Here is a 23,964-nt window from a genome sequence, read left to right on the forward strand (position 1 = left end):
TTTTTGAAATATATACAACACTAAAATCATAGAATAATTTAAAAACTTAATGAGAGTCCGAATGTAATTACTAAAGTAATAAAATTAAACGTCGATGAAATGTCATAAAATGATGTAAGTTGGACAGGACATGATGGAAGCGTTAATGGATTCTCAGTCACAGAGATATATTCTTTATTTAAGAAATGTGGTATTTGTAAAATGGAGAAAGTAATGGAGATTATGCGTCATTGTTTGAAAGTGAAAAGATAGGGTGGTCTCGTGCATGCGGAGAAATGGGTGCATTTTCAGCAGAATCGCACAGCGCACTATATGCCATATTCATGTACATATTCACATACTATTCCAATTTGGTAAGGGACAAGCACCAAACTCATAAGAGAACCAAATCTCATCAACACGATAATGATAATATGAATATCATACTAGTAACTCTAGGCCTAACTTTGAATCAACCTTCATAATTGTATTCAGAATCAACATGAACCTTCCATAGATTTCGTGATGCTGATAACTATTTGTGGATAAGATCATAGAATGTAACTCACTTGCTTCACAGTTCAGGTGTAGTTATCCATCTGAATATTATCAATATCTTCCTAGTGGACTTTTATCATAAAATTGTATCCATGTATTTATGAAAGTGACCATTTTATCATAATGCAAAAACGTGTAGTTACAATGCATCTTGATATTATATTCGTGCTAATCCAAACTTACCTATGATTCAAATTAAACCACAGACACTCTTAAGGACTAGTGCAAGGGCCTAGCCCAATTTCAAATTTGGGTTGGGTCAGTTATATAAACTCCACAACATTGTTTAAGAAGGGTATGCATTCTTTTCTCGAATTTATAGGGGAAGAAATCTGACAAACAACTCGAATTGTGTGATTTCCAAACATCATTTTACAAGATGTAAATATCAACATAAATAATTAAGAAGGACGTGATTATGATCTACTTGTTCACTCTCATAGGGTTGGACCTTTTACTTACACTTTACTTGGCTTCTCCTTGATCCGTTTTTTTAAATTTTACTCTCTTAATTTCTCACAATTCAGTGTCTCACTTTGTTGTTTGACAACCGCATTTGCTACATTTCATAGTGTTTTTTATAATTCTTTTGCTAATTTTGTCCTTTTCTCATACGAGTCAATGAGTTGGAAAAGGACATGAACGGGACCAAGTTCCCTTTCCATCCAAATTGCAGTGACAATCATTCATGCAACTTTTATGCTTTGCTTTGGTGGAAGACACTAATTATTATTATTATTATTTTCTTGTAGAACTGAAGTTTTGCTTCCGTTCATTATTTTATCCAGACTAATAAGTGTTGTATATATTCAATTTAACGATTCATGATATTCGATTATTAGAATCATAGTCAGAAGACAAATAAAACACGTGAAAAAAAAGCATGAATTCATTGAAGAGTCTAATGCATTTTGCAAAAGTCTAATATTAGCATTTGAAAGCTATTCCACATATTGATTTAGTCAAACCTATTCGCCATATATATTTTGAGTTTTATCTCTCTCCTTTATTTTTTATATATACAGATCCTAAAAATACTTTTTTCAGTATAAGAAAATACTCAACCAGTCCTAATTGCATAATTCAACCAAGCGAAAGATTAACTTCATGTGACAAACTAATCCAGATTATGCCATGAATTTAATCTTTCTACAAATACTATATAAATACAAAACTGAGTCTATTGTCTGTTTTATATTGATTGATTAAATTCATAATAACATTATCTTAAATAAAGAATAAGAATTAATAATTAGTACACCTAAAGATGAATCTATATTTTATATAATTATGACGGAAAAATACACCCTGTCATTTCTTATAAAAAGAACTATGCCGTTAATACAGAGGAGACAAAATTGCACCAGTTATCAACAATTTATGTAGAGAGGGCAATCACTTATTAATAGGAAAATGAAAGTACCAACAATATCAAATGTTGTTCCATTGAAAGGCCATTGGTACCAGAACTATAGGATAGTTTTTCAACCTCATAAAAAGTGAAGATCCAGCCAATGAACCTATGCAGCTGAATGATACCACTACCTTTTTCAGTAAATTATTTGGATAAAAACCTTTAAATACCCCAACTTGATTTCTCCTGCAGAACAAAACATAAAAATATAAACAAACAGGTCATCAAAACAAAATAAAATAAAATAGTAGCATTAACACAAGAATATTCATAATTCATAAAACTTGTCTAGTTAATAGAGGATCCAAATAAGAGCAGTATCTGTTGGCTCCTTCTTCAACTACCACCTTCCATGCTGCATAAAAACCATTCATATTTATCAACTACATTTACATAAAATTGAAACCAAAAATAGTAGTAACAAAATAATCAAGATGTACCACCATGATGCAATGTGAATGAAATCAAAGAAGAGACCAAGATGAGGACATGGTTAATTATATTGTACTATGCCTCTTATCCTTCTATGATTTGGACCCAAGATAGTCCATATGATCATCCACAAGGTCCTAAAATTGTTCACTCCAATCATCAGGTTTAGCTACCAAATCCTCCACTGGCACATCAACTTGTGAAACATTACCAATTATAATTTCATCCTCTGGATTCCCAGTAACCAAGTCTTTGTTAAGCAAGTCCTCCAAGATTGTATCCTCATCTAAACCAAAATCACTCCCACTACCCATTGTCATAACCGAACTTGATCCGGGCTCCTTGATCTCACCGTGAAGTTCACTATCATATGCTTCTGAGTAAAAATTAGTTTCCAATTCTTTTTCATGGCTTAGATTTGAATAGTCCACCAATGTTATAGGATCATCATGTTGCAAGTTCTCCACACTTGTGCTAGAAGTTAGTCTCCTCTTCCTATTGATTTCAACACCCAACACGTGTCTATTTTCAGGGGTTTTATGGACTAATTGCTGCGTGAATGAAGGATTGCTCAGTGCTTTGGCAAGGAAAGTCATCATCTGTTGTTGTTTCTTCTCTGTGGCTTGCAATCTGCCCTCCATGGCACTCAATTGGTCCCTCGAGTTTATCTGTTGTTGCCTCAACCTCACAATTTCTGCCATCAACACATTCCTGTCTCGCTTCAACCTCTCCAACTCACCTTCCAATCCAAACTCACCCACTTCGACACAAGCTCCATCCCCTCCTCTTTGTTGCATACCATGTGATACATTTTTTCTTCTCCTAATAGTCTTCAATAAGTGCCTTTGTCCAGCTAAAAAACCTTCATTCGCAAATTCCCATTGATCAGGATCAACTTTCCTAAATCCCTGTGGACATTTCCATGCAATGAAAAGGGAAGATTACAAAGATGAATCAAATCAGAAGCTGAAGGATGTTGGTCAACTATCAATGTAAGGCTTTCAACATGTGATCAAGATCAACTCTAGAAAACCATATTCAACTAATAGTCAATAAACAGATACTAGTCAACTATCTCTTGTCCAAACTACATAAAACTTGAGACATAGCACCCATTCTGATTATTCAATACATCAAAATAATCCTTTGTTAATTTCTGACATCAAAGTAGTGCTTCAATGTCATTTCTTTGTTTGCATCAAATCACAGTGACCCATTTCGGAATATTTATGATTTTGGTATCAAATTGAAGACACGTATACATTTTTTAGGACCAAAATGGGTAGTTATCCTAACCTTCGTTTAGCAGGATTATCAAAACTTATCGAAATATAAGATTTGCATAAAGGGGGCTGAAAATCAATATTGATCAAAATAAATGCATGTACATGTATAAGAATTAGAATTTTTGTAATTATTTAGATCTCAATCATTGTTAATTTAATCTACAAGTAAATTCCACACTAATCTCTCTTAAAGGAATCTCTCATCATAAAAGAGATGAATCCAAATGAAACTAATATATCATCACATTTTATGGCAAGAAATTAGAAGTCAGAATATATTTGGGCACATGATTAGCCAAGAGTGTTTATGCGGTGATATTGTTTCAAGCCTAATATAATGAAATTAAGACATTGAATTAAAAATTTTAAAACTTCTTAAGATGGAGTTATTTATCCCGTTGGGAAACTTAGACAAACCCATTACCCAATTATCAGAACTTATCAAAATAAAAGATTTAAATAGGGGACTGAAAACTAAGATCAATAAAATAAAAACAAACAAATAAATAAGAAAATCCTCAAAACTCAAACACAAAACCATGCACGCAGAGTAAAAAAATACTGAAATTGTACTTACATAGGTGTTGAGCTGGCGAATGAAGCTGGAAAAATTGGTGTGCTTGAAGTAACGAGGAAGAATGTTGGTAGAGAACTTGTGAGAGTCCCAAACCACAAAGCTGTTGCGAGATGTGCTCCATGACACAATGGAGTCCGTGAATGGATCTTCCACCATTTCAAAGGTCTTGCACAAAAACGGAGGGGGACCCACTTCATGCAACCCTTCCATAGGCTGTGGGATAAAGCTTGATGAACCTGATGAGGTTGATGATGAACAACCAGTTGCATCTGCACATGTCGCTGTTTCTTCCTCTTTCACTCTAATTATCTCCATCTATCAATGCTTGAGTCTAATTAAAAGAAGAATGAAGGTTTTGAGTGGCAAATCAAAAGAAAAAAATACATGTCCTTGCTTTTTAATTTGTATTGTGAGTTAAAGTAAGAATTTTATTATTATTATTATTATTTGTGACTATTTTGAATGCATGCGCTATAAAAGGTTGCAAGGTTTGGTGTGTGAGGGAATCCTAAGATTGTTTACGAAGTTTGTGTTCTGAACTTAGATTTGTGTTGGTAGTGGGTGGCAAGAAGATTCTAGAGAGAAGTCATCCTATGGCGGTGGAGCTGGAAATTTCTAGAGAGGGAAAAACATGTGTTTTTATTTATTCATTTATTTTTTAACAAATTTTAGGTGAACGAGGGATTGCCTCTTACGAAAATTTTCAAAACTAAAAGGTTGAAAAATTAAAGCTTATTTGTTTCTATTTTAATTTAAAATTTTTAAATATTATATCTTAAACTCATTTTAAAAACCTATTTAAAAAAATGTGATAAAAATATATAAAATTTAAAAAGGAATTGTCATTAGTCATTATAAACTATGTTTTTTTTTAATTATTTTTAAAAAACTAATAAAATATACTAATAAAATATACAATATGAGCTCATATTGTATATTTTATTAGTGGACCACCTTTTGTACCCAGCAAAAGAAAGAAATGGGCTTCTCTTCATGGACACTTGATAGCATGAGTTCATGTTACAGAAATATATTGAAACTATGTTTAGCCCCATACAATTTGTTGAACCCAAAACCAAAATCGAATACTCATCAACATGCACATTACAGATAAGTGGGCTTAAACCGTATCCAATGCATGTAAAATTAACACCCATTAAGCACCCTAAATGATCTACTAGTTTTCTAAGTGCTAACATCAAGATCTGTGAAAATCAACTTTTGGGTTCAAGGGATTAAAAACGGTTAGGTATGGAAACGTTATTTTATTGTTTCACACAGAATTCTTCAAATAATGTGACACAAAAAACCAGAAGGCGTGTTAACTAAGCTGCTGAACAATGAATTAACTCGTTATTTTATTGAGGTTGCTCTTATTTTTCGTGTGCTTGAATTTAATAGAAAGATAATGCTTTTAAAGTGAGCTAGCCTTTGAAGTGAAAATGTGTTCACACTTGCATTTATTTTTTAATACAACATCATGTTAGCTTCCCATAATTCAAGATCTCTAGTTATTCACTTTTGAATTCGATCACAGACATCAAACCTGTTCACATTGAGATCCAAAATGGTGTCCCAACTCTTCCCTGATAGAAGTAGTTGAACCATTTTCAAGCCCTAGTTAAAATTCTGAGAATAATAGCATATGTAAATGATTTCTTTAACAACTACATTATAAGAACTTAAGACTCGAATCTTTTTTTTTTGAACTAGATGTCTAGTCAGTTAATTTTGTATTTTTGTTTAAGTCAAAACTTTTAACTTAAGCAAAAATATAAAATTTTACTTAATTGGACCATCCAATTCGTGCTAAAACTAGAGAATCCATGTCTATAAGTCATAAAATATTATAAAATTCAATACGTTGATGAGAGTAAATGTCATGATTTTATATAAAAACTTGGAAGTTAGAAAATCTATGTACAAAAAATGGGCAAAAGGAAGAGTTATAATTGTGATATGGCTTGCACACATTTATTGGGCTTGGACCTAGATTCGGTCCATAATAAAAAGCTGCATCTGTTAAAAGAAACTTAATTTGAGGTTTTATACTAAAAAAGTTATAAACTAATTTTCTTAAATTTTTAATTTTATTTTGGCTTATTAGTATCTTCGTCACAGCTCTAACATCAATGGGCAATCGAAGAAAGGAGGGTCAATGAAGCCTGGGAGGACATGGTTCCTTGATGAAAGGGTTTCCAGCAGTGCAAATTCATAAAAATCCAAATAAAATCTTTGAAGGTTTATTATGGTATCATATAATAATATTTGGTACTTTGCATGTATGAACCTTTGACAACAAGGAACACCTTTTTCATTCTTCGAACTTGATATAATAATATTAATAAATGAAATATGAGGCATGCATGTGGGGTGTATAGCTAGTAACTGATAATATATGAGGAAAATAGATTGAATTTAGAAAATAATTAATGAAGACTAAGCTTATGGGGTACGTTAAGTGTGGTCAAAGAATCTGATGCCACTGTTTAGCCCTTTGAAGAACATAGAGACGAGTGGTAAATAATGCACAAAGAAAATCCTCCACTTCCACCCATTGTGTGACTGTGATAGATAGATAGAAAGATAGATAATAAGCTCAACTAATTAAGGCATGGCCTCTTTCATGGTAACCAATCCCTTGATGGTGCTCACTTTACTTTTGCTGTCCACTCAAAGGATGGAAGAGGGAAAAAAAATTGATTTATGGGTCCAATCAATTCTCAAATAAATTCAATGTTAAATAGAAAAATATAATTATTTATGGGTCCAATAATTTATGTGATGGATCTTGAATTCAATGTTAATATGATTGAATTGGACAATTGATGACGACTATCCAATTTTAATTGGAGATATTCCAAAAGCTACTTTCTCCTATGTTAAAGGGAAACATTACACATGTTCATTGTTGGTTAACATATTGCATAAAAATAACTATTAGAGCACAATTATTAGTCCATATAATTGATGGAATATATTGTATAAGCTATATATTTATGTGAATAAGTTACTTTTGTGCAATAAAATAACATGCTTATTCCTTAGAGTAGGATAATCTTTTATTCTATTTCTTTCCCATTGATATGCGTAATTTCACTATTAGACTAAACTCGTTTTTCAAACTATTCAAAATAATTATTTTAAACTTTATTATATTTTCTTTCGTTTCCTTTAAATTTTAGTGACTTATAATTTCAATTTTTTTTACTTTTACAGCAAAAGTTTCTTTTTCTATTCAAAATATTTGAATCTTATACATTTAAGGAATTACTTTTAAATCTGTTTTTATAATGATCTAATTTTTTCAATGTATTCTCTCTGAAAAAATTAATCATATATTTATACACTGTTACCAATTAAAATATATAATAAATATAAAATTTATGTTATTTATTATAAATGTCAACAATTTTTACTGATACAGTAGTACATGATAATAATTTCATTTTTAATTTATAAATTAGTCCAAGTTTTAAAATATCTGTTAAAAACACATAACATTTACTAGTAACAGTCTGAAATAAAATAAGAAATTCTAAAGCAGTAAAAGACGAGTAACTGAAAAATAACATTTCATAATAATAATAATGATAACAACAACTTAAAAATGTAGATGCTTTGAGATAATTGTATATTTTAAAAATGTATAATTCGATTTTCATAATTTTTTAAAAATTGTATATGTCAAATGAAAAGTTCAACTGAGGGAAAAAAAAAGTCTTTATTTTTTTTTAAACTTAACTTTCTTAAACTAATTAATTTTTATATTGAACTCTTTCTTCTTTAATATTAATTGTTAGTACTCATTAAAAAAAAATATAATTTAACATTTTCTCTTAAATTTAAATTACTTACATTTTATTTATTTATTTATTTATTTTTGTTTCAGTTAAATATGTATACTTTACTATATTTAATTTTTTTATTAAACTAAATATATTCATAACTATTTCTTCCTTACTTTTCTTTGCTGGTTTAAGGAAAAAAACTTTTAAAATAATTTTTTTGTGTTAATCTTGTATTATCTATTACCGTATATTTAAGCGCGCACGCAAGAGAATAAAGACTTTATAATTTTTATATTATTTAAAATTTTATATTTATAATATTAAATGTTTTTAAGATGATAATAATAATAATGATAATAATTTTTTTAAACAAATTAAAATTTAAAATACTTATAAATATTTATATTATAAATTAAAATCTATTATTTCAAGAAGTAAAATATTAGAAAAAATTACTTTCTTTCAGTCGTATATATTTACAATCAAACTTATCAATAATGTTAGGTCAATTATACTATTTCCTTATGTTATGATTTTAATTTTTTATTAATAATTTATTGCTTAACTTTTTTTATTATTTTTATAAAATTTAATTTTTTATAAATAATTGTTTTTATCTTTAATAAAATATCTTCATTTATATGTTTTTATAATTTACAATTTATTTTTAAGATTTTTATATCTAAATTTATGTTAGAATTATTAATATATTAATTATTGATATTTAATTAATTTTTTATGCAATATAATAAAAGTATTATTTTAAAATAAATTATATTTTAAATTATTTAATTTTATTAAATATTTATTATTTTAATATATATTATTTACAGTTATGTAGTTAAATCAAAATATTAAAATATCATTTAAAATAATTTTATTAAGTAAGTATTCATAAAATACAAAATTGCGTTTTTTAATTATTAAATTTTATACATTTATTTGTTCTAAAATAAATTGCATTGGTTTAGTTAACTAGTTTTATTTAATGATTAAGAACATTCATGAACGGTGATTTGGGTATATAATAACTTATTTGTAAAATTTCCCTGTGTGTATTATTTAAACATGTTATCAAATGCAAAACTGGTGAGGGGAAAGAACCATAAAGTGAGCTTTGAGATTTACAAACAGGTAATCGACAAGTGTTTTCCAATTAATTCACTTTAATTTTGATTGCGTGCACCATTCTCCAAGAAACCTAAGAAAGTCAATTCTTTTCTAATTTTTCCCTTTTATGTCCCATTAACCTTCCTAATATCATCCTTATTCGCTAAGGATTGGGACCAAGTTTTAGTGTGTGTATATATAACACATATATTTTTGGTATCATTTTCACTTTTATTTGATTATTTTAATTTTTTAATGTGATATAAAAATAATTTATTAGTAAATTTGATAACTTAATTATTATATATTTTTATAAATTAAAAGAAAAGTACTAGAGCAGTAGAAATAGAGTGACAGAGTAAGAGGTAGTAGTATTATTTACCTATGACAATAACAGTATCCCTTAAGAGTTATTATGCATTGCTGCGACAAAGATTCAGAGGATGAAGTCACAGTGACCCACTTTTGACACGACACCCTTATTTCACATTACGTCACCCTCTGTCACTCCCACCAATCACCCCTCAGTCAACCACTCATCATCCATTCCGCGGCGCCGACAGGTTTTCATTACCCAATAAATGTCTCCCAAATTAACATCCATCATATGTCACATCTTCCCATCTTAATGCATTTTTAGCTTTCATAATTTATTGTGTAAAATTAATTTAACCGTTTAATTTTATGATAAAAATGTATAATAAAAAGTCAATATTTTTCATTATCACTTATTGAATTGGAAAACCCTTTTGGTCCATTCTTAATATTCCCACTGATTTCAGAATCCACTCTCCCAATCCTTTATTTAGTTTTCTATTGAGCTACTCATTTCGTTCCCGAGTTATTAAAAATTAGAGAAAAAAATAGGAGAAAATGCATTGCACAGTGGTAGATATGACGTGTTTTGGTTGAAGTGAACATGTAAAGGCACGTCAAACGTCAATCATGTTCTCATTCACCAATTCACGTACACAAAAGTTAATTCTATGCAACTTTCTTCATCTTCACACGTTCAGAAAGGATCCTATTCACCTTTCTTCTCCAAAACAATTTTGGTCACTACATTATTACTATATAACTATCCCAATATCTCACTATTTTTTCACTTCGGACTTCATGCATGCTTTTGGTGTTGTAATTCGTACAAAAATATACCTTATCCACCTTATCTATTAAATTATATTTTATTTTTAATTAAATTATCTTAAATAATTATTTCATAAGATTTATTTATTTTATCACATCACAGAACTTTTCCTATATGACATTTATATTTTTAAATTTCATTTTAAAAATTTTAAACAAATATAATATATTTTTAATTTTTGTAATTAAATATGTGTTTTAGTTTAATAATACTAGTGCAATGTAAACAAAAATTACTAGTTAAATCCAGTGTCCACTTCGTTTAATTTTAAAAAAAGATAAAATAAAATAAAAATGCTAACAATACATTTTATATAATTAATTAATATTTTAAAAGTTAAAACAGAAGTGATCAGTTTGGGTCTTTGAACCTCGTTTCTTAGAAAAACAAAACATAGAAGTAATCAGTTTAAATTACAAATATTTTAACTTTTTAAGAGATGCATCAAGCATTAAAAAATACTTTTAAAAAATGAAAAAAAAAATGTATTATTAGCGATTTTTAAATAAAATAATTTTTGAAGTACAGTCATATTAGGATTTTTTGAATTTGATAAATCTTTACACATAGAATGAATTCTAATTATCCGAAAAGGAAATTTTTTTACTAATCTCATAATTAATTAATTCGTCCCATAATTGATTTTGAATTATTTTTAATTTGTAAAATTAATTTTGACTGAATTTGAGTATAAAGTAAAATATTTTCCTTGAAAACTTTTTCTCCTAATTAAAAGTGAGTTTGAAAACATGATAACAAAAATCCAAACGTGGAATTAACTAAACACTCATCACACGTACCGTGCAAATCAATATTCTAATGCTTAATTTCAATCATCTGACAATTAGAAAGTAGCAGATTGCTCCTACCTATTTCTAACAAAATCTTCAATTATTATATCATTCTCATGTGGAGAAATTGCTTTGAAAATGGAGAATGGATGAATAACTGATATAGAAATATAAATAAAAAATATTACAGTACATGACATATGATAAGAAAATAAATAATACTTAATTTTTATTAAAAGTTATAGTATTTAATGTTATGAATATATTAAATTCAGTAATATCATGTGATTTTAATATATTTTTTTTATATTTTAATTTATCTGTCATTTTATTAGTTTTTATAATTTTAATTATTTATATTTATAAATGATTTAATAAGAAGAATTTTTTTATTGATTTCTATAAGTTAGTAATATCTGTTATTAAATTATTGATTATTTTTTTAAAATAAGTTAATTATTTAAAAAAATAATAATAATAATTAAATAAAAAATATTAAAATCATATATATAACATTGCAGTTAAGTTAAAAAATAGGCAGGCATGGGTTGGTAGCAAAAAGGTGAAGGTGAAATCTGACGTCTAAAACAAAAGCCTTTTCTTTATTTATATTAGTTTCTTAACATGCGTTTAAGCATTTTTTTTTTACTATATATTGCAAAAATTAAATATTTATTTAAACTATATCATATTTAATATTTAATTATTATTAAATTATTATGCAATATGGCTAATTTAAAAGATGTTACGAATTAACTTTTATGACATCTATTTTTTATAGAGTCACATAGATAATAATGATAAAATTAAGAATATAAGATTTAAAATAAAAAATAAACTCAATCAGAAAATATAATTGAATAATATTACTAAATATTATAATATTTTTTTTTAAATACATAGTTAAAAAAAGGGTTTCATACTTTAGCTTTATTTAAAATATATGGCGAAAAGGTAGGAGGGGCCCATGAAAAGAATGACGCAACGGGAAGTCATCACTGAGCATATGGCAGACACCACATTTACTTGTTTAGCACCATCAACGGTGCAGCTTCGCCATCTGAGATTCATGATGGTGGGGACCACACCCCACAAGAGAGAAAAGACTACCACGTGGCATCATCTGATTGGCTTCTCACCCCTTCATGGGAGCCCCAAACCCCTTGGTGCACCTCCCTACCCGGAGGAAAGTAAAAGATCCCGCCACGTGTCAGATGCGGAACGTCACGATGACGAGTAAAGTATAACCCTCTCCCATGGTTATGTCACCAAAATGGGCCCACAACCCTTCTCTCTGTCATCCACGTCAGCACAGTCCATTTTACTACACACGATGGCCTTTTACTTTTGGTTACGTCACCGTTCAATCTTACCGTTCCACGTCCAAGTCAATCTGACGTCACCGTCGTTCGCACCCATGTGACTGCTCCACGCTATTTCCACCGCCAAATTTCCCCTCTCCCCAACCCCCTTATTGTACGCTCCACGCACCTCCCCAACTCGTGACTTTCTCTTTTTCTCCCAATCATTTAAGAAAAATAATTAAAATATATCTTTGAAAAAAGTAGCACCGAGAATGCGAATATGTGTGTTCAAGATCAGCACAAGTTGATGTTCTGTCACATGCAGTTTAACTGTGAAGATGAGTGTGATATGTCTCTTTATAGTGTGGAAGCTATGCAGTTGTTTTAGACCAATTAGAAGTCGATATATAGTATTTCAATACATAAAATAGAAAGCTGATTCCAATGTGTCTTTCTACTAGTTGTATTCCTCGTATATATTTCCATTTGTTTTCAACATGATCACGACAAATATTAGTTTGTAATGCATAATTAAGAATATTAACTTTTTAATTAATATTGTAAAGATACTAATTAATAAAATATTATGTAGTTGGTAATCTAAACTCCAAATAAAAAGACAACCCACAAATTTCCAAGGAAAAAGACTAGAAAATATGATTGACATGGTGAACTGTTGATACTTTCTGCATAAATACAATATTATTTTCCCCCCTTTTTATGGCATTACTCACCTTAGTAGCTTTATTGGAGGGGTCCCCTAAAAGTGATCCTCAGATGGTTTTCTACTCACCTTAACAATAATTTTATATATTTTCTTTTATATTTTTTCATACAAAATATATTTGACAAAATTAGCAGATGCGTTAGTTAAAAAGTAATTAAATTAAAATATTTGATAAAACTAACTGTTACAAAAGTTTACAACTACAAAATAACTTGAAAACATATTTAATTGTTTGGCTATAACTTAAAATCTGACAATTATACATTTTAAAAAAATTTTAAATTTTATTCTAAATATTTTTACCATCTTGAATACTAGCATAATCATTTTTATTTTAAAACATGTTTATTAAATAATTTTTATATTTTCATAATTATGTTTTATAATCATTTTGTTTTTATAAAATTTTAGAGAGAATTATGAAAATATAAAACTAAAATATCGTCATTAGCAATTTTTAAACTTTATATTTTTATAATTTTTTAGAAAAATATATATTATTTTTAAATATCGTATAGAAAGCTAATTTTTTACAAGAATATAAAATAATTTCTCTAATAATTTTTTTAGGTATGCTAAATGCATTATACAATAAGAAATAATAATATTTAATATTATTAACATATTATATTTTATAATATTTAATAATTTTTTATAAAAATATTATCATGTATTTCTACACAAACAAAAAAAATAATTGTAATAAAAATAAGAATATATTACAAAATTTACTATTTTAATATATAATAATTATTTTAATAAAATTTGATTATTATTAACTTTTAATTTTTAAACTGAACTTTAAAACTCAGATGAATACTTTCCTTTAGAAAAAGTGGGGAGATATAAGTGATATTATTAGGGTGCGTGTGGGGCAGCAGTGTGGCAGAGTGAGTAAGAGAAGAGAATAGCTGAGGTGAACAGAGCGAAAGAAAGAAAGAAAAATATATTTTTAATATTGTGTGATTATACACAATAAATTTAATATATAACACAATTTTATTAAAAATAAAAAATACAATACATTAATTATATTACATAATATTATTTTATAAAATTTTGAAGTGTATCTTTAAGCATATGTTAAAAAAATGTAGCTTGATAGTTTAGTGATGTAAGCAAGCACAAAGGAAGTTCTCTTGTATTGATTTATTTTGGTCCAATCTTTGGATTTATTATAAATGAAAACTTGAGAACCAACACCTCTCATTTCATTTCATTCTCAACTCAACAACTTGCCTTGCCCTGTTCCCCTTCACTAACTCTCACGATGCAAGGCCTACGCCACTGCTCAAACGACGTCGTTCACCTCGACCTGTCCACCACCACCACCACCACCACCACCACCAACTCATCTTCCTCCTCCTCTTCCTCATCCTTGTCCATCGACGTTGACGAATCCGCAGAGGCACGAATCCAGCGTCTCATATCGGAGCACCCTGTCATAATCTTCACGCGCTCCTCTTGCTGCATGTGCCACGTCATGAAGAAGCTCCTCGCCACCATTGGAGTCAACCCCACCGTCATCGAATTGGAAGATCACGAGATCTCCGACGCCCTCCGCAACCCCACTCCCGCCGTCTTCATCGGCGGCTCCTTCATCGGCGGCCTCGAATCCCTCGTCGCCCTCCACGTCAGCGGCCACCTCGTCCCCAAACTCGTCCAAGTCGGTGCTCTCTGGGTATGAATCAATCAACTGTCACCCCCTTCTTCATCAAATCAAATCAAATACCCACATATATATATTATCATAAATATAATATATATATATATATAACTAATTGTATAATTTTGTATCCTTTTTATGAAATGAAATCTCAATTTCAATCTCAATCCATTTTTTTTAATTCTTTACACTTTCGTGTTACTTATTTAATTTTCTTTTAATGAAATAAGTAAATCCTCCGCTACTACTCTTAAAATTTAGCAACTTCATTAAAATGAGACACCACTCCTCCTCTCGAAAAATTTAATGTGAACTTAAGCCTAAATCTTTGATTTTTTAAAAGTGATCACGTAATTAATAAAAAATATTGTCACATTTAGAGTGTATAATTTATTAAAAAAATGTAAAGATTAAAATGAAAATATTGTAAAATATAAAAATAAATAATAAAAAAATTTGTTGCCATCGTTTTTATCTGGGTATGGAGTGAGTGGTCAAATGGGAGAAGAGGTGTTGGAATCAATCTGCGAGAATGGTTTGGGGTGAAGGGACACGTGTTGGGTGGGAGAGAGCATCTGTGATGAGTAAGGGTGAGAGTGACAAGGGTTTGGCTCTGTTCAATGTTCTTCTACCCAAGCGTGAGGGTGCGGGGTGCCGTTTCTCAATTATTATTCAATCAGGGGCTAGTAGCTTTCTCACTTTTGCCAGTTCATAAGCTTATATAATCTATATATTTCATTATAAATTGTTAATTACATTCGACTAGGTTGATAATTATTTTTATTTTTTTACATTTTTGATAAAGAATAATTATAACATTGAAGGGGCAATTACTTGTATTATTTCGTCTGAAGGAGATAATGAGAGTTCGAACTTCCAATTTACTTCATTCAACCAACCTTTAGGGGAATGGGGTGTGGTGGGTTATGGCTTGTTTTGACTGGTTCTGACAATTGCTTCACCATCCACTATCAATGATAGGGACAATCATGGCCGTCCAAAAGAGTTTTTATTTATTTATTGATTTTTGCTCTTGACTTGTCCCCTGTGGGGGTTTAGCCGTTAAGGAAGGAAGGGTGTTCTCAAAGTACTACTTTGGAAAAGATGATGAGTGAAGAAGGCCATGAAAGCTATAATTTAATAATGTGTGTATATATATAGAGAGAGAGACGCACACACCTCCAATTATTGCAAAACTAATATAGTTCAACTCTAACACGGCTCTTTTTTTTGTTGTAATTTATTTAACTTTTTTAATCATCTACCCTTGGCACTTTCGTAAACAACTAAACATCTGCAGAATCTAATCACCGTGGCTGTGAAACACTGTCCTCTAAAAAGGGATTAACATAACCCCTCGAAGCACAGTTCATTAGTTCATGCATTGTGATGTTCTTGTCAAGCTAGAAGAATCATTTGCATAAAAGGAGATGGAATTGCAACCCCAGCTCTTGCTTCTTATTCTCCTTTCTTTGCTTGACTAGATAGGTATAAATTGCTTTTCCTTTTTCTCTAAAATGATAGATGGTGACTTTTTTTTACTTTTACTAAAACCATAATTTTATATGCCAAGGTGGTATAACCATCACCCATTATAAAAAAATATCGTTTCCTTGGATTTGTTAATGGAAATTAAAAAAATAATATGCAATATATTCGCGTGGGGCACTGTTTCAAATATTATAATAATAATTATTGAATCTAGAATTCACAAAAGGTAAAAAGCCCAGATAGATTCAAAGCTAAAACAGGGTGCAAGGACAAAGCTTAAATTACTGTCATCAAGCCAAGAGACAACTTTGATGGGTGGTGCGTGATGACATGCATGACTACATACCCATAAACCTCACCTCAGCTTCGGTCTCAATTCAATAGTTTAAAGTATCAACCACATGACCCCCATCAGCATCAGCCAAGAATCAAATAATCAACTTTCAATATTACCCTCTAATAGAAACAAAATAAAAAAGGTTAGCACTATGTTGCAGTGCCATTGCTTTCCCCCTGTTTACACAGTACTACAAACAAAAAGCACTTTAGTGCTGAATTTTTTGATAGCCAAAGCATCTTAGAAGCTGAAGTATAGTCATAGCGAAAAATTATTGTATGGTCCTAACTGCTGCCTGTCTGTAATCTCGATCATACACAAAATGACACATAATCTTTTTTATTTTAATTTAAAAATATACTGAACTTTGGACATGCAATGCTCTCATATCATGGAGTAATTTCTTAATCAAAGCATTGTATTAGTGCTTTTTACGTATTTGTTAATTACACACGAGTATCTTTCTTACTGAAAAAAACTAACAAAAGTTGTTGAAGGTAATTTATTAGTTAAAAAGACATCAGTGCCAACATGAATAGCATAAACACAGTGTTGCATTTGCATTGGTGTATTACTAAGAAAGAGGGTGGCAAAAATATAGAAGAAGAAAAGTGTGGAAGGATATTTTCCCACTTAGGGGAAATAGGGAAGGCTAAGAGGTGATAATTAAGGGGATGAGGAAGAGTCGTAACTCAAACTCCACTTTGCCAGATAGTGGGACCCAATTAATTTTCCTTTAGGTTGGGAAAAGACGGCAATGTGACGACATCAAAGAGATGAACCACTGCATTTGCAACCAAGGCCACAATGGAAGGGAAAAGGGTTAGTGCGTTAGTGGGTGTTTCATTGTCCAAAATTTAAGGCTTTCTTTAATGCAAAATCAGACCTGGCATGCATGCCCATGGCATTGATTTACAACATTGGGGGGTCCCATTTTAGAATCTTTTAGCCTAACGTGAGAAGAATCTCCAAATGATCCCTCTTTCCGCACAAAAGAATGGACAACAAACCACAATACCACATCTCGTTTTAAGATTGTTTATGCGTAAATAAACACTTTAGGCACCTTAAGTGAAAGAGCCAGTTTCCCACATCAAAATCACAAGTTCCTTAATGCTTCAGCTACCTCTAGGTTTTCATCTCTCATTGCCTCTTCAATGTTAAAATATCAACCAAACTTCAAAGAACAAAAACTCTTTTTTTAATCAAAGACCTTTTCATGCATAATTATTTCAAGAAAAATGTTAAAATAATAGTAAAATTTTATTGAAAAAGAGATACATTTATTACAATTTTAATATAATAAATATGTATTTTTAATAAAAGCTTTTTATTTATAAGTACTTAAACCTAACTCTAAAGAGCTTAGTTGACAAAATTCTTATTTAAATTGGACTCAACTAATCGGTTTGTGAAAGAAAAGTAATTATATCAATGATCTGGAAAATTCAAAAAAATTGTTAATACTGAAAATTAATCAGTAAAAAATTGGATAAAAAAATGGTTTGAATCAATCATTTTTAAAAACTAATTTTAAAAAAATATTTTAATTTAATAAAGACTTATTCATGATATCTGCTATTATTTAACAATTTAATATATATACTTTCGTCTCACCTAACTGGTAACATGATCAATTCATATTAATTAAATTTTTATTAATTTTATATTCAAAATATTATATAATATTAAAAAATATTTTATTAATATCAATTTAACTTCAATTCTACTCTATTTTAATCCTAATGAAGCATGAACCAATATCTTTCCTTATTCAATGACACGATAAAATTGTTTTGGTATCTAAATATTACATTAAATTTTGATTAATTTAAATCTATTTGAATTAATATTATTAAGAGAAAAAATTTCCACAATATATATCTTCTTGATTCATAAGACTTAAACACCAAACATGGTTTAAGAGAATCAAATTTCATATTACATGCCAACAATGTATCTTAAAAAAATGTTTTAAATGTATGTATAAATTAAATATTTTTATTATGTTGATAATATTTATAAAATTTTAACAATCAAACGATAATTTACCAATTAATTAATTTTTATATTATATTTTAATTTAAAATATAAATAAATATTAACTATAAGATGACATACACATGAATGTTTGATTTATTTAATAATTTATGTACGTAGTTATAAAAATAATATTATATATCCTAATAATTTGATTTCTTAAAAAATTCGTATTCTTAACTAATATTTTTAGAATATTAAGTTGACACCCGTCTTTAAAAAATATGCATAGGCTATCGATTAGATAACTTGAAGAAAAAAAAAATATAAAGAATTTGATTTAGTTAAATCTTTTAAATATCAAATAGTATTTTATCCTTCGATAAGAACCTCTCATTCATCATTCAAAGCTCTTTTTTTTTTCATTTAGAATTTCGTATCCAAATTTATAAAATAACTGGTATTTTAAATTTTATAAAAAATATTACATAATTTTTTTATATTTTTCTTTATTATAATGATTAATATCTCACTGATTTATTTTCTTTTACCAAACACACATTAATTATTAAAAGTAAAATTATTTTTTTATAACATAATAATTAATATTTTTCATTTAATAAATACCATATGATTTAGAGGAAAATGTGCAAGAAAATTTAAAATTATTCTATCTAATAAATGATGCCTTCGAATTGGCACATACATGATATATGTCTTTCTGGTAGACCAGTATCTTGTTTTGGGGGATTAACTTATATCAATTATTTTTTTTTTAAAAAGTTCTAATTAAACTGAAAAATAAAAAATGTTGAAAATCAAATTCATAAAACAATAATAAATATTACATATTTTTTATACTTTTAAGTTATAAAAATAGGGAAAAGAAAACAAGCAAGTTCAATCTGTTCCGACTAATTTGAATAACCTTGTTAAGTGAGGTGAGTTATGCATGTTAGCATGGATTGTAAGGGTTGATTGGTCGAGTTAAACCCATTTCGTAAACCTTAGAAAAGATAAATAGGACATGAAAAGAGAAAGTGATGGAAGCAAAAGCAAGGATAGACCCATGTATTCTCTTGTGCCTTCACAATGATTTTATTTTATTAGTATTAACAAGTATAAATTAAAGTGTGAACAAATATTGTCCAATGAAATTGGTAGATAAATCAGAGAAAATAACAATATTATTATTATTATTATTATCATCATCACATAAAGGCTTCAAGCTCTTAACAAGTTCTGAGAAGACCTGTAAACACCTCTGCATTAACAGTGGCCCGTACATGTCAAGCATCGTTTATAATGCAAGATAAACATAACAACATGAAGAATTGATATATTAAACTAAAATTTAAAAACAATCAATGCTTTAGGCACCTTGTTAAGAGGCCCATGTACTGTCACACTTAGCACATATTTGGTAAAAATTAATTTTAAAATAATTACTTATTTCTTAAAAATTATCTTAGAGATCTAGTAAAAAAAGTTATTATGTCTTCCAAATAAGCTAAATTAACAACATAATCACATATTCTATCATTTTCTGGACATCCAAAAATATCTCAAATTTCTTCTACCATGATAGAAAATTGTTTGGAAATTTTCACATAATCTTCTAGGAGCAGGGTTTTATGTATTACTTCATTTGAAGAAACTAATCTGCTCACTCCCACATTCCATCATTACCCAAACTCTCTTTTAACTTGGGAAAATTGACAGAGATTAGACACTTTACAAAGAATTGGGGCTCCAATGAATAAAGCAAAGACAGAAAAATTAAACCAAGCATTATAAGGCCTAATTATAAAGATAAAAATATATATTAACTTATATTAATAATTAATTATAGGTCTAAATTTTTTATTTTTGTTTGAATTTTTGTAGGATTTTTTTGGGTTGATTTTTCAGATACTATTTTTAAATTTTCTTAGTCATATTTATACATTTTCTAGAAGTTATAAGACATGTAATTTTTATGCAATCATTTTGATTTGTAACCATGAGATAATTAGCAATCAATAGCTGAATTGTTAAAAGTTAGAAATAAATTTGAATTAATTTGAATTTTCTTACCGTTTTTCTGATTTTGTGATGGCATTTCATTTATTTTTGAGTTAAGTACTAACTTATAATGTTGTTTTTTTCCAGCAGATCGCAATTAGGGTCATGCATTCTTTGATAAATTTGATTCTATTGGCATAAGACAGTTAGTGTTAAGTTCTGCATTTTTAAGACAGTCGAATTTCCAAGATCTTATCTAGGCTTGTATAAAAAATGATAATCATAAACTTGGCAGGACCATACTGTGACACATTACAATTCATTCTTTGATTAAATAGACAGCATGTTTATTTCCCGTATACAAAAATCATGGAGATACCGATAAAGAAGGAAAAACAAAAGACAAGACTCACATACAACAATTCCAAAATAAATGCTATGTAAATCTCCTAATCCTTCTTAAGCATAGCATGTATTTCCCTCATAACCAATATCTGCTTGCTTCATGCTCCATGCATTCAGTTTTGAGATAAGCACACCCTGTCTTCCATAGTTAAATGCATAAAGATGGGCATCTTTGTCTATAGCCAATGATGGATACACTCTACTTGTGATGCAAGCTCGCCCTTCATCCCCAAAACTCTCAATAATGGAGTGGTCAATCTGCATAATAAGAATATATATCAAACTATCAAGTACATACATGATGAAACAAGGAAAAGAACACTTATCATTGGGAATAAAGAAACATACCAAACTTCTAAGTGAAATGCTTTTGAGATTGGGATCTATGTCAAAGATTGTTCCGTATGTGGTTTTGTCAAGGTCTTGCCTCAATGAGGACCTGCAAAGTTGTAGAAAAAAATCCAAGTCTCAATCACAACCTACATGGGGTGGTTCAATATAAAGGAAAAGAAAAATATATGCACAAGAAGTTCAGTTTGGAGAATGTCAAAAGCAACCTGCTTTGGTCACTGCACATGAGGCATATGTATCTATTGGGAGCTCTATATATTCTGAAGAAGATTGAAGTATGCTCTTTGAGATCCTTTGAAGCTAAAGCTAACAAACCAAATGGTCCTATTATGCCACTTCTTGATGCATATTCTTGGCTACATAGTAGTTGGGGATCAACTCCATTGGGATCTAAAAACTCTGCACTTTCTAGTTCAGGTAGCTCAAACAACACTTCTACATCGGCCTTTGAAAGTTCAAATTTAAAAATCCTTATCATTGATGTTGTACTTGTTTGGAAAATTTATCAATGAAAATGTAGAATCATTTTACTCACCTGTGATGTTGTGATACCTGAGACTTCAAGAGTTGATCCACTGATGAGTTTTTCTCCTGTTATGCTGACTTGCTTGCCACGTAGTTCTCCTACCTCTTCAATTGGCCATTGCACCAATCGCTTCCCACTTTTATCAAGCCAAACTTGCCTTGGAATTGACTACATTGCCAAACAAAAGGATCTATCATAATCATTATTATACATAATACAATTGCACATCGATCACCTCTTAAAAAACTAGACCTTATATGATTCATATGAATATAGACTAAAGTAAACAGCTTAATTAAACATTTATTCAATGAACTCTTAATACACGAGGGCTTATGGCATAACTTTAATCTTAAAACTTATTTCCATAAGCTAAAAAGAGTTTATTGTGATAAATTATACCAAGAAATTTATTAGAGTAAGTTAAAAAGAATCATGAAAGTCATAAGCCATTTTCATAAGCTCCTCTAAATGCCCATTAAGTATAACCATGCAGCTTAAATAACTAAATACCTGTAGACCAGCCCATCCTTTCTCAAAGTCATTTTGTGTGGTGTCAGATTCGTTCACCCATCCCCACAATATCCTCCTGTTTTTGTCATAATCAAAAAATGACTTGGAAGCATAAAATTTACCATAGTCATACCTTAAGTCCAAACTAGTTCCTGTAAATCTGACATCAGGAATAAAGTTTTCCTCATCAGAGACATATTTACCAAGAAAATAATAATCATGATGTTTGCTTAGATAGCTTATTTTCAAGACATGTCTAACACTAGGATTTTGCACAGATGTATCCACTCCAATTGTGCTGCCATTTATGTACACAGGAAAGAAATCTGGACACTCACAAACTCCAGTATTATCCGATGCATAAAAAGGATTAGGATCCACTTTCCAATTAACAAAATCCTCACTTTGGTAGAGAATGGTCTTTCCTTCATCACCATTTTGAGCACCAACGACTACCCTCCATTTTCCATCTTTTCCTTGCCAAGCAGTTGAAGGGTCTCTGAAATTATCCACTTCAACTCCACTAGGTGGAGTCATCACAGGGTTCTGAGGGTGCTTGGTCCATTCCCTTAAGAAGGGGTCTGATAGATTCTTTGGTATAGCTAAGTTCTGAACTTGATGTTTTTTATCATCAATCCCAGTGTACAAAATCACAGGTTGTTCTTCTTCACCTGGGATCACAGTGGCAGAGCCTGACCAGCAGCTATTAATGTCAAATGGTTCACTTGGTTCAATAGTATTATTCAGATGAATCCAATTGATGAGATCATAGGATATAGAGTGACCCCAAACAATCCTATCACCAAAAGTTGCTGCTTCAGGATTATGTTGGTAGAAAAGGTGGTAAACACCTTTGTAGAACATAGGTCCTGAGAGATGAAAATGAAATCAACATTCTTAACTGTAGTCATCTTTTATAGTTTAGTCACTTTATCGAAGAATGAATGCTTAATTTCTCAAAGAAACAATTTGATCAAGTTTAAAATGGAACAGAAAAGAACATGAAATTTTTATTTTCTATGATGGATAGTTATAATAGATGATGTGCTGGAGAGGTAAATAAATAACTGATAGCAAATAAATTCATGGGCTTACCATTTGGATCTGCATAATGAAGACATCAATGTCCAATTTTTGTCAACAAAAACATGTCAAACGGTTAAGAAAAGGATTATATTAATAAATGATTTAGAATAAAAAGTAATATAACAGATAAACTAGTAGGACTATAAAGCATAATTTGGTGCTAAAATTAGATTCACAAAGCTTGGTGGGGATAATACCGTTCATCCAATTTTGTTGGGGCTGAAAGTGATAAGAAGTTCGGTGAGGTTGTTTTTCAGGTACTTTGTACTTGATGCTATGTGTAGATGTTTCAATTCCATTTCCGCAGTATAGCAGAAAAGACAATATCACAAGTAATAGTACCTGTGCAATTATCTTCATGCTGAAATTGAAAGTATGAAGGAGAAGGTACAGGTCAACAAGAGCAAGATGGCAACAGTCTAAAGCTTGATCAAGGACTTTTATATACACAGTACATCATAAAAAGAACTATTATATTCCCAATAGATC

General features: G+C 29.6%; 3 protein-coding genes across 3 annotated transcripts; 1 reads left to right on the plus strand and 2 right to left on the minus strand.

Moving 5' to 3' along the window:
* Positions 1 to 1,922: 1,922 nt before the first annotated feature.
* Positions 1,923 to 4,800, minus strand: LOC113847866 (heat stress transcription factor A-2). The gene is made up of 2 exons (XM_027477165.1): positions 4,247 to 4,800; positions 1,923 to 3,291 (listed from the first exon to the last, which is right to left on the minus strand). The coding sequence occupies exons 1-2, from the start codon at positions 4,559 to 4,561 to the stop codon at positions 2,521 to 2,523; spliced, it is 1,086 nt and encodes a 361-aa protein (XP_027332966.1). The 5' UTR covers positions 4,562 to 4,800; the 3' UTR covers positions 1,923 to 2,520.
* A 9,541-nt stretch (positions 4,801 to 14,341) lies between these two features.
* Positions 14,342 to 14,847, plus strand: LOC113848099 (glutaredoxin-C6-like). The gene has a single exon (XM_027477484.1). The coding sequence runs from the start codon at positions 14,387 to 14,389 to the stop codon at positions 14,801 to 14,803; it is 417 nt and encodes a 138-aa protein (XP_027333285.1). The 5' UTR covers positions 14,342 to 14,386; the 3' UTR covers positions 14,804 to 14,847.
* Positions 14,848 to 21,053: 6,206 nt separating this feature from the next.
* Positions 21,054 to 23,835, minus strand: LOC113847970 (beta-fructofuranosidase, insoluble isoenzyme CWINV6-like). Its single transcript, XM_027477311.1, has 7 exons — positions 23,673 to 23,835; positions 23,485 to 23,493; positions 22,390 to 23,258; positions 21,886 to 22,044; positions 21,557 to 21,795; positions 21,348 to 21,438; positions 21,054 to 21,257 (listed from the first exon to the last, which is right to left on the minus strand). Exons 1-7 carry the CDS (start codon positions 23,833 to 23,835, stop codon positions 21,054 to 21,056), a joined length of 1,734 nt encoding a protein of 577 aa, XP_027333112.1.
* Positions 23,836 to 23,964: the final 129 nt, after the last annotated feature.

Source organism: Abrus precatorius, unplaced genomic scaffold (assembly GCF_003935025.1).
Source record: "Abrus precatorius isolate BTA unplaced genomic scaffold, Abrus_2018 Scaffold8, whole genome shotgun sequence".
Classification (NCBI taxonomy): domain Eukaryota; kingdom Viridiplantae; phylum Streptophyta; class Magnoliopsida; order Fabales; family Fabaceae; genus Abrus; species Abrus precatorius.

Excerpts from the sequence above, each read along its gene's own strand:
- LOC113848099 (XM_027477484.1), top strand. The coding sequence starts at position 14,387 with ATGCAAGGCCTACGCCACTGCTCAAACGACGTCGTTCACCTCGACCTG.
- LOC113847970 (XM_027477311.1), bottom strand. The coding sequence starts at position 23,835 with ATGAAGATAATTGCACAGGTACTATTACTTGTGATATTGTCTTTTCTG. Across the intron at positions 21,796-21,885 it reads CAGGTATCACAACATCACAG|GCCGATGTAGAAGTGTTGTT; the intron begins GTGAGTAAAATG and ends GAACTTTCAAAG. Across the intron at positions 21,258-21,347 it reads GCATTTCACTTAGAAGTTTG|ATTGACCACTCCATTATTGA; the intron begins GTATGTTTCTTT and ends CTTATTATGCAG.
- LOC113847866 (XM_027477165.1), bottom strand. The coding sequence starts at position 4,561 with ATGGAGATAATTAGAGTGAAAGAGGAAGAAACAGCGACATGTGCAGAT. Across the intron at positions 3,292-4,246 it reads TTCGCCAGCTCAACACCTAT|GGATTTAGGAAAGTTGATCC; the intron begins GTAAGTACAATT and ends AAATGTCCACAG.